Source organism: Bos javanicus, chromosome 25 (assembly GCF_032452875.1).
Source record: "Bos javanicus breed banteng chromosome 25, ARS-OSU_banteng_1.0, whole genome shotgun sequence".
NCBI classification, from domain to species: domain Eukaryota; kingdom Metazoa; phylum Chordata; class Mammalia; order Artiodactyla; family Bovidae; genus Bos; species Bos javanicus.
In genome coordinates, this window is record NC_083892.1 from 17,173,902 (window position 1) to 17,191,192 (window position 17,291).

The window sequence follows — 17,291 nt, forward strand, 5'->3', positions numbered from 1 at the left end:
ATGGAATTGCTAAATAATATGGTAAGTTTATGTTTACCTTTTTGAGGAATGGCCAGTTTGCTTTCCAAAATAGCTGCAGCATTTGCATTCCCACCAGCAGTGTACGAGGATTCCAGTTCCTCTGTATCTTCTCCATCACCCGTTTCATTGTCTGTCTTTTTGGTTATAGCCATCTGATTGGGTGTGAAGAGGTATCTCATGCCATTTTAATTTGCATATCCCACCTGACTAATGATGTTGAGCATCTTTTCATGTTTATTGGTCATTTTTATATCTTCTTTTAGTGAACTGTCCATTCAAGACTTGCCCATTTAAAAAGTCATTTCGTTTATCTTCTTTCTCGAGTTGTAACAATTTTTTATCCTTGATATAAATTCTTTATCAAATACATGAGGTACATGTATTTTTCTCCTAGTCTGTGGCTTGTCTTTTCATTTTCATAATGTTATCTTTTAAAATGTGGAAGTTTTTAATTTTAATAAAGTTCAGTTTGTCAGTTTTCTCCTTTTTGGCCCATGCTTTTAGAGTTGTATCCAAGAACTGTTTGCATAACCCAGGGTCATGAGAATTTCTTCCTATTTTTTCTACTGAGTTTTATAGTTTTAGCTCTTACATCTAGGTTTATGGTCCATTTTGAATTATTATTTTGTATGTATGGTGTGAGTCTCTAAATTTATTAATTTTTTTTTGCTTTTGGATATCCAGTTGTCTCAGCAGTATTTGCTGAAAAGACTTTTTCCTGTTGACTTATCTTGGCATCATTGTTAAGTCAGTTGGCCATAAATGTAAGGGTTTATTTCTGAACTCTCAATTCTATTCCATAGGTCTCTAAGTGTGTCCTTAAGCCAGTACCACCTGTCTTGATCTATAGCTAGTTTTAAGTTTTGGAACTAGGTAGTATAAGTCTTTTAACTTCTTTTTCAAAATTGTTTTGGCTCTTCTGGGTCTTTTGTGTATCCATGTGAATTTTAGGGTCAATTTCTACCAAAAAAACAAAACCAAAAAACCTTCTGAGATTTTGATAGGGATTGTGCTGACCCTATAGATCAGATGGAGAGGTTTGCCATTTCCTTCTCCAGGAGAATTCATCTACTGGTGCATGAATTATGTATCATTCATTCTGTTGATGAGTTTCCAGTTCTTTCCTTTTCTTTTTCCTTTTTCATTATTATGAACCATGTGAACACTAGTCAGGTCAGCTGGTGGCCATATAAAGTGTTTCTCTAATGAAGGCCCATACCTAAAAGTAGAATAGCTCAGGTGTGTGGTGTGTGCCTCGTCCACTTTGCCAGATGATGCCAAGTTATGTTCTGCAGTAGCTGTGCTAGCCTGCACCGTAGTGGCAGAGTGTGAGAGTCTGCTGTTCGGCAGCCTACCAACATTTGGTATGAGCAGACTTGCTATTTTAATTGTTTCAATTTAGGAGGTAATAAAATCATATTTTATTGTGATTTTAATTTGCAATTCCCTGATTGTAATAAGATTGAGCATCTCTTCAAATGTTTATTGGCCACTGGAGTTTCTTTTTCTGTAAGATGCCTTTTGTTGATTCCTTTTGCTCATTTTTCCATTATGTTATTTGTATCTTTCTTACTGATTTTTAGGATTTAAAAAATATATGTTCTAGGCGATAATTGTCCTCTGATTAGTCTGCTTCCTTCCTTCTTTGCTCCCATCCATCCATCCATATAGTCATGGTTTTTTAGTACTCAATCATAGGTTATCTTTTAATTTATTCATTTGCTTTGGTTTAAATTTTTGTTTTTTTAATTACAACTTAGTTTTTGAAATTGTTAGTTTCTTTCTAGAATATCATTAATTGGCAACAAATGAAAACATTCCTTTAGTATTTTTTCTGCAGTGTTGATAAATTCGATAGCAAGTATTTCAGGCAGGTAATTGACCAGTCAGTTGCTCAGGAAATGTTTATAACAATGGTTCTCAACCTTGGCTGCACATTAGAATCACTTGGGAGCTTTAAGAAATCCTGTTTTCCAAGCTGAACACTGGAGCTGCTCGATCAGAATCCCAGGCACTGTTATTTCACAGAGTTCCCCAGGTTATTCTGAAGCTGAGAACCCCTGGTTTGTAGAGCGCTTATTCCATTCAGAGGGTAGTACAGATTGTGGATTTCACGAGCCCAGTGTCACGGGCTTGTGTTAGTGCAGCACCTGGAGCCCTTGTTTAAAATGCTGATTCCCTGGTGCCTCCATGGGTGGTTTTGATCAGTAGGTTTGGAGAGGAGCAGGAACTCTGTTTTTAATACATACCACGGGGTGCCTGATTTTTATTAGTTTAGGAAACTGCAGCAAAGCTTTAAAAAAATAGCTGTGGAATCTTCAAAATAGTGACTTCAGTTTATAACATTATATGACTTTAACTTTGGATTAAAAAAATCTTACATTCTGTGACACCAGCTGGGGAGACAAATCAATGCAGTGTTGGGAATCGCCAGCTGTGTTTAATTTGAAATCTGTTTGAATTCTCTCTCCCTCCCTCCTCCCCACGGACAGTGACTCATCTCTGAGGGGCTCTGGTCGAAACTCAGGAGATGTCACATCGCTAGGAACCAAGCGCTGTGTACTGTAAACAGTCTCTAAGATTCAGAGCTGTTTGTTTTCTCCAAGCCCTGAAGTCTCATGGGGTAATTGTTTAAGTTGGAGCTCTCATAAAGGGCATGTGAAAAACACAAAGCAAGGTGTCAGGAAATGGAGTTCTGTGTAGATACAAATGCCACGCTTGGTGTCGATGCCATTGTTTTCACAGCTTACGTTCCCCTCACCTCCAACCCCCAAGTAACATTTGGGCTATGAGAGGTTGCTTCACAAATTGGACACGTTATTTACTTCTAGTTAGATAATGCTAAAGAGAAACTTGATAAATCTAATAATTTAGATATTGGGTAACAAAGCCAAACTGAAAACACATGCCAGTCTACCTCTTGATGAACTTTCTAGCCATTCACTGCACGTTGAAAGTGCATACATATGAAAGGACTCTTTCTAAATGTCCAAGTAGTCTTGGTTTTTACGTGACATTTTTTATCTCTGATAAACTATGGCAAGGTTATCTAGTTACTTATCCAGACTTTTGAATCTGTCAAGACTTCAGGGTATCACTTTGCATTCTTCAAAGTAGAGATAGATTTTTGTTTTTGATTATATGAGATGACTTCATCTGGGGTGTTCGGGGCCACGTTGTGTGGCTGTAATCTGTTTTGAGTCCTGAACGTGTCAGTGGCCTTCTGGCGTAGGTGATGCTGGAGGGATTGAGCAATTTCCTGCAAACCCAAAATGTTCCTGGTGTTGCAGAGCACAGTTCCAGAGAAACATGTAACTCTTTGAAACTTGTCAAGTTTCCTTTTAGAAGGAAATTTAAGAGTGAGTATAAATAATAGATGCTAGTTAAGAAGCCCTGGAGAACCTATGGGGTCATTTCATAGAAAAGAACATTTAAGAATCAAGACCATTCTGAAATAAACCAGAGGAGGCCATACTGAAAAGATGGAGTCACCTGCAAGGATGCTGGCTGACTTTCCTGGTGACTACATACTGATCCTAGTTCAGACCCTCTGGATAAGATTCCTGAGTTGTGGCTTTTCTGGAGGCAGATGATGGTGCCATTCCTTAAGAGGCTCTGTTAGGAGCAGAGTCGATTCCCTTTGTCAAAAGCACAGTGGTATTTCTTGTAATTATACCTCCAGAGATTAGCACCAGGCCTGGCCCATGGTAAAAACCTGTGCTTGTCTGTAGAAATCCTTTCCTTTCCAGGCTTGGAGTGTTTCAACCCGGTCAGACATGACAGAGTGACTTTTCCCTTCTCTTTTTCTAGTGCTCAAAGCTTCTTTCGGACACAAGTGTTATCCAGTTCTACCCAAGCAAATTTGTCCTTATCACTGATATACTCGATACATTTGGTAAGTACTAGTTTTATTCATCTTAAATCTAAGAAGTAGTTTGTTTTGCCAGAAGTTGGATGGTCGAGTTGCTTTAAAATACGTTCTGTTGTGGTTTCGTCTTTGAGGTAAGTCACGAAGGAAATCAAAACCCTCACCCTTACCCTTGCTCACCCGCTCATTAATAAGAGTGCTGTTTTTGAAAGAATTTTATTTTTTTAACTTAATTTTTATTGGCGTATAGCTGCTTCATAACATTGTGCTTGTTTCTGCTGTGCGGCAAAGCAAATTAGCTACACATATACATGTATCCACTCTTTCCCAGATTGCCTTCCTATTTAAGTCACCACAGAGCAGTGAGTAGAGGCCCTGTGCTACACGGCGGGTTCTCTTTAGCTGTCTGTTTTATATATAGGTGTGTGTGTGTGCATGTGCACATGTGTGTGCTCACGCTCTCATTTGCTCAATTGTGTCTGACTCCTTGTGACCCTGTGGACAGACTGTAGCTCGCCCGGCTTCTCTGCTCAGGTCATTTCCCAGGCAAGAATACTGGAGTGGGTTGCCATTTCCTCCTCCAGAAAGAATTTTACATTACTTGTTTCCCACCTTCTGATAGGCTAGTAAGGTGAGTGAGCGAAGTGAGGCGGGCTGGGGAGCACACGTCCTATCTAGGCCTTGATCCGTTGCCAGCCAGCTCATGGCATCTGGAACCCACTTTGTTCAGAACTCAGCCCAGCATCTCTTCCCAGCCCTACCCCACCCATGCTGGGTTTCTGTCCTAGGGAATGGCAGTACCATGCACCCTGTTGCCCACTCTGGAAATCTGAGCATCTTCTCGCCATGCCCCACGTACAGTCCATCACCAGGTTCTTCTCTTCAGCCTCCTCAGTTTCTCCCCAGAAGACAGTTTCTGTCTTCTCTGTTGAAACCTTAGTCTAAGCCTCCAGTCTCTGTCCCGTGGATGATGGCTGCAGCTCCTGTGAGGTCTTCCTGCATCATTGTGTCTGCCCCTTGTCACATGCTCAACCCCTCAAGCCAAATGATCTTTGGGAGCCCAGCAGAGAGATCTAGATGGAAGAGATTAATTAACCAGGAGTCCCTTGGAGAAACAGGAGGTCTCCATGCTGCTTGTGATGGTCAGTGGCCAAGACATCATGTCATTAGCAGTTTGCCCAGACCAGGCAGCCTGTGGGTCGTATGTGACGTTCAGCAGTGGGGTGCCCTGAAAGAACTAGGAGACAGTCTCCTTCTGAGAACTGAATGCAGAGGAGGTTGGCACATAACGTTAGCTGCCTTGCCAGTGGGCTCCCAACCTGGCAAGTCTAGCCTGTAACCCATTGAAAGGTCAAATGTGTTAGGAAACAAAATGTCATTCAGAGTGACCATATATTTTTGCATAGGAGACCAAAGACCTGAGTGTATTAACTGGAACAAGTGATAGAGAAACTGACTCATACTAGTCTTGGAGAAGGGAGGGTATTTATTGGCTTATGTTGAAACGTCCAGGGGTCATTTCTGGCTTCAGGTACAGCTGGATTCAAGAACTCAACCAATATCTTCAGAACTGTGTCTTTTTCTAGTACTTTTTCTTGGGTTGACTTCATTCTCAAGCTCCACAAGGTGTCCCCAGCTTCTATCAGCTTTGCTGCTAGTAGTCCCAGGAGAAGGAAGGGAATTCTAGCCACACTTTCCAGCAGAAGTCTTGGAATTCATTTCATTGATTTGGCTTGGATCACTCGTCAGTCCCTGAGCCAGTTATGGGCTCTGGAGGAGGGAATATGCAGATAATCCAGAGCTGGGATACCCCAAAGAAGAAAGGTTGATGCTCTTTCCAGGAGAAAAGGGAATAGGAGCTCACTGAGGCAGAAAGAGACATCTAGGATCTCTGGGTTCAGATGATCTGGGGAGGTGGTGTCGGGCGCTCTGCTAGGCGCTGAGGATGTCAGCAAATAGGAAACAAAAATCCAGGCCTTTGTGGGCTGTGCCACAAAGAGGAGATTCACAGAATACATAAGTAAACCTGATTGTATATTAGATGAGGACTGGTGCTATGGAGGGAAAAAAAAACCCAAATCAGAGCAGTGGGTGGCGGTGGGCTGCACTTTTAAATAGGGTGGTTGGAGAAGGCCTCACTGAGAAGTTGATGTGTGAGCAATTACTTGAAGTACATGAGAGATGAACCACATGCTGGCAACGTGGGGCCAGTTAGGACCAAGGAATAGCCAGTGCAAAGGCCCTGGGGTAGGAGCAGTCCTGGCAGGTTTGGAGAACTGAGGCCAGGGTGCTGCAGGTGGTGTGGAGTGGTAGTGAGTGGGGATGGGGACATGGCCAGAAACCTGGTGGGCCATGTAGGCCTTTGAGACAACTTGGGCTTTGACCTGGAGGATGTGAGGAGCCACTGAGGTGTTACGTAGAGTAAGTGGAAGTTCTGATTTAATTTTTAATGTGCTTCCTCTGACTGCTGTGTTGAGACTAGATTGTAGGGCAAGGGCGGGGCAAGGGGCCCAGTTGTGAGTCCAATGCAACATTTCAGGTAAAAAATGAGGGTGGCAGGGACCTGGGGAGGCAGTGGGGATGGAGTGGGGAGTGATCCAGAACACACAGACGCTTTAGGCTCTCAGAGTAGACATCAATTACACACCCCTTGGGCCTCAGCTTGTCCTCATGCCCAGCTTGCCTTCAGGGAGCTAGGGTGTGAGTCAGCCAGAGAGGCTGGTGGCTGTGTCTGTTTCTCCTGATGGTTCTGTTCTCATGGTGAATTGACACATTGACCTTCTGGTTTCCCTCTCCAGCCTCCTGCAAGTCTCTTTTGCCTGAGTCAGCATCCCTGGGTGAGACTAGTTCCAAGAGGCTGATGAGCCCGCAAACCTGGCCAGATCCAGACATTAACCCTGTGAGAATTTGGGGCAGTCATTCTGTCAGCCTCTGTGGTGGCAGCCCAGCCCCACACCTCAGCCAGCAGGACTGAGGTATGGTGTAGATGCCTGCTGTCCTTCCTGTATTCTAGGAATTAGCTGGGCTGGCGGTTGAGAATAACAGTGAGAAATCCTCAGCAAATTTGGGCCTGACTGTTTTAGGTTCTTTAGTGATATTCAGTCACACTGTCTTTGTAACAGCTCTATGAGGTAGGGTCTATGATTATCCCAGAGAAGGCAATGGCACCCCACTCCAGTACTCTTGCCTGGAAAATCCTATGGATGGAAGAGCCTGGTAGGCTGCAGTCCATGGGGCCGTGAAGAGTCAGACACGACTGAAGCGACTTAGCAGCAGCAGCTATAATTATCCTCACTTCACAGATGAGGAGGTTGAGGCACAAGGAAGTAAAGCAGCTCATCCACTTCCCCAGGGTAATGAGTGGCAGAGCTGGGGCTCAAATTGAGTTCTCTCTGAGCAGTCAGAGCACCTGCTTTCTTGCTCTCCAGTTCAGTTCAATCACTCAGTCATGTCCGACTCTTTGCTACCCCATGAATCACAGCACGCCAGGCCTCCCTGTCCATCACCAACTCCCGGAGTCCACCCAAACCCATATCCCTCACTTGGCTTATGGAGGAAATTCTCTCTGTGAAAACTACAAGTGGGTGTAGCTTTGACCCAGCAACTCACCTCTGGGAATTCATCCCAGCAACCCGAGTGACGGACCAGAGGGGACCAGTTAAACAGAAGATGACACGTCTGTGCACTGCAGCTCTAGGAGCCTCTGAGAAGGAGTGAAGCCGTGCTGTGTTCCGGTGTGGAAAGTACCCAGGTTATGTCATTGGGTGAAAAACTCAAGATGCAGAACAGCTGTGAGAGTATGTTCCATTTTGTGTAAGAAAGAAGGGAAAGTTAGAACACTTGCTTGTTGTCACTTGTGTTTGCCTGAAGAAACATTAGGAGGATACTCAAGAAACTAGTAAAAGTGCCTCTCTGCACCCCAGCCCCCCCAAACGAGGGTGGTCCAGGCAGTGAACATCATTCGGTGCCTCCCGTAGCCTTTTTGAATTTGGAACGGTGGGCATGTTTCACCTATTCAAAGGATTCCCAGAGGCAACCTTGTCTGGACCTGTTGTGAATAGCTTTCCTCAGGCCTGCGAGGCAGCCTGCGTGTTCAGGGGCTGGAGGATACTGTGTTAACACTTTGGGGCTAGAAAGCCACTCTCACCTTTTACAAAGGGGGCGGGACTGGCCTTGCTTGAGTGGCAGCTCGGAGTGCTGAGGTCCACTGTGCATGTGTCACTGTTACCCTCGGCTCCACAGGAACACGTGCTACTGTTGGGGGGCAGGTGGTTTGTGGTGGTGGACGAGGCTGACGGAGCGCAGGAGCATCTAGCTGGGCGGGGATGTGGAACACCGCCCTGGGCGTCTGCAGCGCACAGGTGTGGCGGTGCTTTTGCTGGGACTTCCCTGGAGGCAGTGAGCGCCGAGCTGGGAGCTGGGAGCTGGGCTCTGGCATCTCTCTGCCTGCATTCCTTGCCTCTCCTCCAGGGTGGTGTGAACCTGAGCCTTGATCTCTTCACTTGTGGAATGGGAAGTGGAACTTCCCATTGTGAAGTTCCCACAACTTCACTTGTGAAACGTAGACTTTGCCTCTGGGAACTTCTGGGGAGAATTTTAATTGGGAGAATGTGCAGGAAACACATGATGTCTGTCCCTCTCTAGGAACTGGCAGGGTCAGTGTCAAAGTAAGGTGCTCAGAAAATGTTAACTGTTGTCCCTTGTTGTTACTGATCTCTTGTATTTCAGTGTCCTTGGTTTATAAGAAAGTGAATCAAGAAAGGAAAGGAATCTAGGATCAGGTGTTATTTCTCAAAATAGTTGTCCACTAACTTAACAGTGATGTTGAAGCTGAAACTCCAATACTTTGGCCACCTGATGTGAAGAGTTGACTCATTTGAAAAGACCCTTGATGCTGGGAAGGATTGAGGGCAGGAGGAGAAGGGGACGACAGAGGATAAGATGGTTGGATGGCATCACCGACTCGATGGACATGAGTTTGGGTAAACTCTGGGAGTTGGTGATGGACAGGGAGGCCTGGCCTGCTGTGGTTCATGGGATCGCAAAGAGCTAGACACGACTGAGCGACTGAACTGGACTGAAGTTAACGAAGGGAAATAAATGTTCACCAATCTCTTTGGGCCAAAAATGGTTTAATAGTTAAAGGCCCCTTAGAATATGAAGATGAAATACAAAAAGTCTTTTTTTAAAAAAAAAGGCCGGTTTTGGAGAGATGGTAAGCTTTTCGTGGAGGAGTAAAGGCATTGGGTTCTCTGAAGTTGGGTCCACACACCTGAGGAGGTGTGAGAAGTCACACAGCGCCCAGCGTGGCCTGCTGTGCTGTGCGCATACAGTCCCAGTGCTTGGAGTTCTGTGCTTATCTCAGGAGGCCTCTCTCCACATCAGGTGTGGCTGCCTTGGAGAGCCTGTGACTGCCGGTAACCAAATGCTTCCTGCCAGGAGGTCAAAGGCAGATAGCTTTGAGAACTGGGGCTCGATCCCTGAGGCTTCCTAGGAACTTCTAAATTGAATCCATGGTTTGGGGCTGTGGTTCTTATCTTCAGTTACATGCCTGGAGAGCTTTAAGAACACTTCCAGTGGCCAAGCTGTGCCCCAGACCATTTACATTAGAACCTCTGAGGACAGATTCCACACGAGCATATTTTCAAGTGCCTCAGGGGCTTCCCTCGTGGCTTAGTGGTAAAGAATCCACCTGCAGTGCAGAAGATCGGGAGACCTGGGTTCTATCCCTGGGTTGGGAAGATCCCCTGGAGAAGGAAATGGCAACCCACTCCAGTATTCTTATCTGAAGAATTCCATGGACAGAGGAGCCTGGTAGGCTACAGTCCATGGGCTTACAAAGAGTTGGACAACTAAGTGGCTAACACTCTCACTTTCAGCCTATCAGATATGCCTGCTAGTATTGGAGAGTCTCCTGTGGAGACCTCGGAGGAGGTGGCTCACCCTGGGGATGGGTACTGGCCGCTGCAGTCCTGGAAGGTGCCCCTTGGCGTAAGCCCTCTTGGAGGTCGCCATTGACCCCACCATAGAGCCTGTAGATCCCAGGCTCTGCTTGTTTCTTTTTGAAGTATAACTGACCTGTGTTAGTTCCTGTTACATAACACAGTGATTTCAAAATGATCACCACAATAAGTCATTAGTATTTGTCATGATATAAAGATAATACGTAGTTATTGATTATATTCCCCATAACTACATTTCATACCCATGAGTCATTTATCTCTCTCACTGTTTCATTCCTTCCCCTCCTCCCTGGCAACCACGTTTGTTCTTTGTATCTATTACTCTGTTACTTTTTTAATTTCTTTTTAGATTTCACATATAAGTGAAATCATATAAGCGAAAGACAGTATTTGTCTTTCTCTGTCTGACTTACTTTGCCTGGCATAAGTGAAGGATCACTTTTCTGCCTCTTCACAGAAAGTGTTAAGTTCAAAAGAATCATGGCTTAAAAATTTGGTCCACTAGGTGGCAGCATACTCTCACAAGTTGAAGCTCATCCTGGCGCTGTCTCCATCTCTGTCCCTAATTAAGAAATGTTAATTTAGTGTTTGCACCTGAAGGGCATGATGCTGACACCATATGTCCTTTTCTCCCCAGGGAAGCTGGTGTACGAGCGCATCTTTTCCATGTGTGTGGATAACCGCAGTGTCTTACCAGGTAACGTCATAGCTGTTCCAGCGGGTTTCATTCTGCCCTCAAGTCAGGGTTAGAAGGTTTATATCAAGTTAGGATTTATTGAGACCTGAAATTTTTTGTGTGTGGAAAGTTAAAGAAACACTCTTACTGATCATCTCAGTCTTTGAAAAGCAGATTTTTCCAACAGCCAGCTAGGGATTTGAGCAAGTAATTTGAATCTGCAAGAATGAAAAGGTCCTATGATTAGATTCAACTGAACTTTTATACCAACTTAAATTTCTCTGGTGCTTGATATTTTAATATTTTTCCTGTATATCTTTCCTAAGAAGCAAATTGCTTTATAGAGCTAATTTTATATTAAAGAACAATATCAAATAAATCAATAATAACAGATGCTTTGCATCTACAGTATATGCCCAAGTGATGTTTGCATTAAATTTATTGCTGCTCAATTTGAACTCTCAGGAGGTTATAATGGGACAATGAGATCACAAATTTATTTTGTCACATAAATGGAGGATGACAGTGAGGCTAGTATGGAACTCGCAGCAACAGCATCCATTCTCTCTTACTCCTCCTTCTGAGTTCCTAGCACTGCTGGGAGGAAGTGCGCTCATCTGTTCAAGTTAGAACAACAGGCTGTCTTCACTTTCATCCCACCTCCTCCTGCTCCTGCTTCCCTGGAGGATGAAGAGATGGCATCGGACAGACCTGTAATTTGACTTTTCTTTTTGTCTGTTAATCTGTCTTGTCTTGTCTTTTGGGTTTTCTTTTTTTGTCTTTCTCTCTCTGTGTCTCTTTCTCTTTTGCTGTTTCTTTCATTGTCTCTTTTTTCTCTCTTCTCTTTCTGTTTCTGTCTTTTCCTTCCTTCCATCATCTGTATCGTTAAAACTAGTTAATATGCACATTTCTCAGAAAGCAAGACAGAACTCTACAGACCTTTAGGGCTAGAAAAGCTCTTTGGAATCACTGCATCTCATTTTAGGGGGGCCCACCCAGTGGGAAAGAGCCAGGAACTTGGCACAGTCCTGCCACCAGCAAGTGAGAGCCTGGCTCTAAGTGCTGGACCTGCACCATCCATTATGCTGGCCACTTGGTCCCACGAGGCTCTTGTGCACTAGAGATTGGCCAGTCCAAACTGAGATATGCTGTGAGTAAAAAAAAAAAAATGTTGGATTTCAGAGGCTTGATGCAAATAAGAGACCATGAAATATCTCACTGATTTTTAAGTTTACATGTTTACATATAGAAATGATATTTAGATGAATTAGATTAAATGAAGTATATTTTAAAATTACACGTTTTTGTTTTAGCTCTTTGAATGGGGCTCACATGGTATTTCCATTGAATAGCACTGCACTCCACCCTCCCCTCCACCACATTCCCACCTGCAGTGGTTTTTAACAGCTCCTCACACATTCTACGGAGAAGGCAATGGCACCCCACTTCAGTACTCTTGCCTGGAAAATCCCATGGACGGAGGAGCCTGGTAGGCTGCAGTCCATGGGGTCGCTAAGAGTTGGACACGACTAAGGGAATTCACTTTCACTTTTCACTTTGATGCATTGGAGAAGGAAATGGCAACCCACTCCAGTGTTCTTGCCTGGAGAATCCCAGGGAGGGGGGAGCCTGGTGGGCTGCCGTCTATGGGGTCGCACAGAGTCGGACATGACTGAAGCAACTTAGCAGCAGCAGCACACATTCTAGGCTTCTCAGGACTGGGAGGCAGAGGCCAGCCTGATGGAAAGGCCTTCTCTGTCAGCTTAAGGATTTGGCAAATTTGGTGCATTTATTTTACACTTGCCAGTGTTTCTTCCATGTGTTATATTAGCAGCAGTAAACTCTCAGCCCACAGGCAGAATTAAACCCAGTTAGGTGTTTTCTTTGGCTACCAGAGTATTTTTTAAAATGCTATTTGGTATAGTTTCTACTTCCTCCTATTGTTGTATACCTAACTATTGTTTATATCACCTGCCTGGCCCCTAGGGGCATTTATGTTCATACCTCCTGCAATAATTTTCCTTCCTGTCAGTTTTCACTAACTATACCAACAACATTTTAGGGCTAGTTAAGGAAAAACTGGGCTTCCCAGGTGGCTCTAGTGGTAAAAAACCTGCCTGCCCATACAAGGGACGTAGGAGATGCAGGTTCGAGCCCTGGGTTGGGAAGATCCTCTGGAGGAGGGCATGGCAACCCACGCCAGTATTCTTGCCTGGAAAGTCTCATGGACAGAGGGCCTGGTGGGTCCATAGGGTTCCAAAGAGTCCAGTACAACTAAAGCAACTTAGTATGAATGAATGCAAGGAAAAATTACTAATAGCTTTCTCCCTACTTGAACTATAAAACTATAAGTTCAAAATAAAAGGCTATTTTCATATTCACTTTTAGTGCTTGTCTAAATGTGCTAATTAGCATGTTTATTACTAAATTCTTGCTTTCCCAAATACTTGCTGTTTTTTAACCTTGAATTAGGCTTTTGTTTTCTTGAAAAGAATTTCATTTCTCCCCTTTCAGTTAAAATCTTTATCTGCATGTATCTTCTGTTTCCTAGAACCTGAAAAGGAGAGGGGCAAACTTTTCTCAAAAATGTATTTAATCTTGGGGATGACTCTTAACAATATTTATAAAGAAAACTTACGAAACCCACTATGCAGAATTCTGCCTAAAGAAATTATGTGTAGAGAGAAGTCTGGTGGCATGTGTACTGATTCTTTCCATTTGAATCAAGTTCAGACTGTGATCTTAGTATTTGAGCCCTTTACCTTCAGGAGCTTTAACTGAAGCATAGCTCTTACCGGTTTGGAAAGATACTGATGTCCTTTGGGTTCACAGAAAGTACATGTTGCTAGATATGGTAATTTTCCCCCAACATTTCTTCATCCAGCATATGAGGGAAGAGAGCTTGTACTCTAAGTGGTAAAACAATTTCATTTCCATCTTGGGATGAGTGACTTGGGTTTCTTGTGTTGTGGTTCTCCTCATTAGCCATGGGCATTCCTGTCTTTGGCTTTCCCTGTGGCTGATATAGCCGCCTCTGGATAAGCAGTGTCCTTAGCTGACCTGGCCTTTCAGGTCATCATATTAAGATGACGTGGCACCCCTATGAGCCCTGTTACGTAAAAAGATGTCTCACTGCCATGGTCGAGACTTGACAAATGGAAGAGAACCAGACTCACTGGTCTCCTCCCTTCTCTTAAAATATCCACAGAAGTTCAGGGTTGAAAAAAGGAGCCCATAAAGGAAAAATAAGTGGGAACTGGAAGAAAATGTCTCAGCTCTTCTTTACATTGAAGCTTCTTCTGAATTAATTTCCAGATTCTAAATTCATTTTCCATGTAGCAGCCCAGGCGCTGAAGTGTAATTGATGTCATGTCATTCCTTTGCTCAGAGCTCTTCAGGCAGCTTCCGTCACACTTAGAAGAACGCCCAGACTCCTCGCCAAGGCTGCAGCCCCTCCTAACCTGGCTACTTCTCCCTTTCCTCTCACATCTCTTTGGCTCACTTTCTTGTTCTTTGACCAGACCCACTGGAATGTAAGCTTCATGAGGGCAGGGTCTCTCTTATGTGCTGTGCTCTCTTATCTTCTAATTGGTTCCTGAGACGTTCGTCGTGAGCAGACAAAGTAATGAAATGTACTGTTGAGCTTGCTATAACATTTTTTTCTTCCCATTTCATTTATTTACTTTTTTCTGTAAGATTTTAAAGTCCTGTATGACATAATCCTTTTCCTAAATGATCTCTTGAACTGGAAGGAAAATATAAAGCCTTTGTATTGCATATGTGGATTATTGCATAGCTGGCTGTTGGTGTGTACACGCAGAACAACTTGCCTTGGTGTGATGTCCCACTTTCCCTGGCAGCCAGATTCCGTGTCATCCCACCCTTTGTTGCACCTCCGTTCCCTCAGCTGGAAAGCAAAAGTTTTTAGTAGATGACCTCAGAGACTTATTTTTGCTTTTGGATCTCAAGTCACATGATTCAGTCACATTAAGGGAAATTAACCTCACCCCTCCTCTGTTTTCCAAAAGGCAAGACTGACAAATGAATTTAAGAATAGCCCTTATCTTTTCCTATCTAGATCTCTTGGAACTTGAAAAAAAGTTACTTTTAAGTACATGGATTCAGGCCAGGAGAGGAAAAATGGTAATTTCCCTTCTCTTAGAAAATGGCAAGTGAATAATTCTCCAATGAATGAAGCATGCCAGAACATCCAAAAATAGATTAATACTTGAGATTGCAGTTCTGAAATATCTGCAGTTGTGATTACTGACTGTTCTCTGCTAGTGAAGTACCTAGAATTTTATTTTTTGCTGATTCCGTAGATATTTTAATCACTTTAATGGTGTACCACCAAGTAGCAGAAAGTAGAACCAGGGATGAAAAATGACTCACTGAGCAACATGATGAGGGCGACAGGCTAACATTCGTTTCTTATGTTCTATAGTAATCAGTTTCTCCCTTTTTGGTTGAATCATAAAAGTGTAAAGCACACCGAGGGGTGGGATCGGGCTCCAGTTTGTGCAGAAATCATTTAAATGTGAGAGTTCAAGAGTAGCCTTCTTGGTGTTGAATAGTTTTTTTGTTTGTTTTCATTTTTCCATACTCTTTTCCATTTCTTACTAAGACGTATGTCATTGATTGGGCTTGGTCATCAGTTCCAGAAAACACAAAATCACAGTAAAGAGAATCACAGCTGGCAGGCAGCCTGTGGTGCCAGCCGTCTTGACTTCTCTTGCTCTTGTGGTTCAAGATGGTTATGGAGGTTCCGGCCTTTGTATCTGCATTCTTGCCAGCAGGAAGGAAGAAGAAATGAAGATCACGCCCCTTCCCTTGGAGCTGATTCCTTGCACTCCTGTGTATGTCCTGGGACCTGAACTTGGTCACATGGCCACACTGAGCTGCAAGGATGGCCGTTTGCCCAGCAGAAAATGAGAGTCTTATTATTAAAGAAGAAGAGAGCAGATAGTAGGGAAAAGTAGCATTTTTGTCAGAAGGTGACTCAAGTCTTCAAGTGGTATGGCAGCCTAACTCTGATTTCTCACCTCAGGGTCTTGACTTACCATACACGTCAGGTCCATGTGATGGACCATCGCATTCCATGTTACAGTTGCAGATTCCTCAAGCATCTGGAATTCTTAGCAGTATCTCTGTAGTTACTGGTGGGTACACCAAGAGCCTCTGGATTAAATTAAGGGCAGTGGCTAAGAATATAGGCTGTGGAGCCAGACTGCCTGAGTTGAATTCTAGCTCTTACGTCTACTTGCAGCGTGCCCTGGGCAAGTCCCTAAACTTGGCAGTGCCTCACTCTCTGTGTCTGTGAAAGAGGACCGTAAGAGTACATGACTTGGAGGGCTCTTGTGGGGACCGAGTGAGCTGATGTCTGTAAAGCTCTCTGAGTGGTGCCTGGCCCTTAGAAAGCCTCTGTGTGTCCGCTCTCATCGTCACTGGTTGTTTCCTAATAATGATATTTGCAAGGAAAGCCATGGAAGGACTGGGCGCCCCACCCTTCTGCTGCACTGTAACTGTTTTTTGTCCCAGGACTCAGAGCAGCTGTAACAGATCCCAAGAATTAGGAAGGCTGATGGGTATTATTTTTGTTTTACAGATCACTTCTCTCCAGAGAATGTAAATGACACAGCCAAAGAAACATGCTTAAATTGGTTTTTCAAGATTGCTTCCATCAGGGAACTCATTCCAAGATTGTATCCTTTTTTTCTGTCTGATGATTTTAAAGATAGGCTGCAAGAGTTGCACTGTTAATAGAGGCGGTGTGAGGGGCTGCCCTGAGATTCCTGTTGAAAATGGGATCCTGTCAGGGTCGCTCTCCTGGAAGCACAGCACCAGCCACAATGTCCAAGAAGCCCTTGGATCTGGCTCTCTCCAGTTCTCTGGAGAGAGAGACTTTGACTGTAGTGCTGTGTACCAGGCTTTTGTTTCCCTGAAGAACATTCCCACATTAATTTTCTCAATTAAAATGCTTTGGGGTTTTTTTGTGTATGTTTTCTCTGGTCCTAAGACCTTGAAAAGAGCAGGGTCCAGCTTCTCTGCACAAACACCAGTGTTGAAGAACAGACAGTCCAGCTTATACACAAAAGGAATCTTAGTTCTCTAAGTTTCATCCTTTCCCCATAAAGCTTCAGTTGGAAGTGCTCAAAACCCAGTTTAAATTTCAGCACATAAACATAAATCAGCGTATAACGTTTTCCAAATTTTATTTTAAATAAGAATCAAACCTTGAAAACCAAATGTAGAACCCACAAGCCACTCACTGATTGAATTCTTTGGATGGTCGAGAGCTGCCGTGGCCCCTCTCCTGAAGGCACACCTAGCTCTCTGCGTGAACAGTTAGGCTTTTCCCCGTGGGGAACAGGCAGTCTGGAAAATGTCTTCCTTAACGGAATGTTTCTGTAGCTACGTGGAAGCTTCCATCCTGAAGTGTAACAAGTTCCTCTCCAAAACGTAAGGCTCTTCTTAAATGTCCAGAGCCATACATTTCCAAAAAATTTCTCTCTTGCACACGCCCTTGTGAATGGCGCTGCAATAGCAGCTATCATTCTTTGACTGCTTAGTGTGTAGCAGATCTGGTGCTAAGCACCTTCCATCCATTTTCTCATTTAATCCAAATGAAAACTTAATGAAGTAGAGATCACTTTTTAATCTTCGTTTTACGGAGAAGAAAACTCAGGCTGGGAGAGGTTGGTTGATTAGTTCATGGAAGATCAACTGGATTTGACATCCTAGCTCTGCTGTTACTGGCTGTGTG

General features: G+C 43.9%; 1 protein-coding gene across 4 annotated transcripts in view; it reads left to right on the forward strand.

Annotated features, from left to right (window-relative positions):
• The window catches only part of VPS35L (VPS35 endosomal protein sorting factor like), a 138,978-nt gene that overhangs the window by 31,740 nt on the left and 89,947 nt on the right, over positions 1 to 17,291 (forward strand). For all 4 annotated transcript variants that reach the window (XM_061401291.1, XM_061401289.1, XM_061401292.1 and 1 more), the window contains exons 8-11: positions 3,832 to 3,916; positions 10,490 to 10,549; positions 16,134 to 16,230; positions 16,940 to 16,987. In XM_061401291.1, coding sequence (XP_061257275.1) covers positions 3,832 to 3,916; positions 10,490 to 10,549; positions 16,134 to 16,230; positions 16,940 to 16,987 — 290 coding nt within the window. The remainder of the gene's footprint in view (positions 1 to 3,831; positions 3,917 to 10,489; positions 10,550 to 16,133; positions 16,231 to 16,939; positions 16,988 to 17,291) is intronic.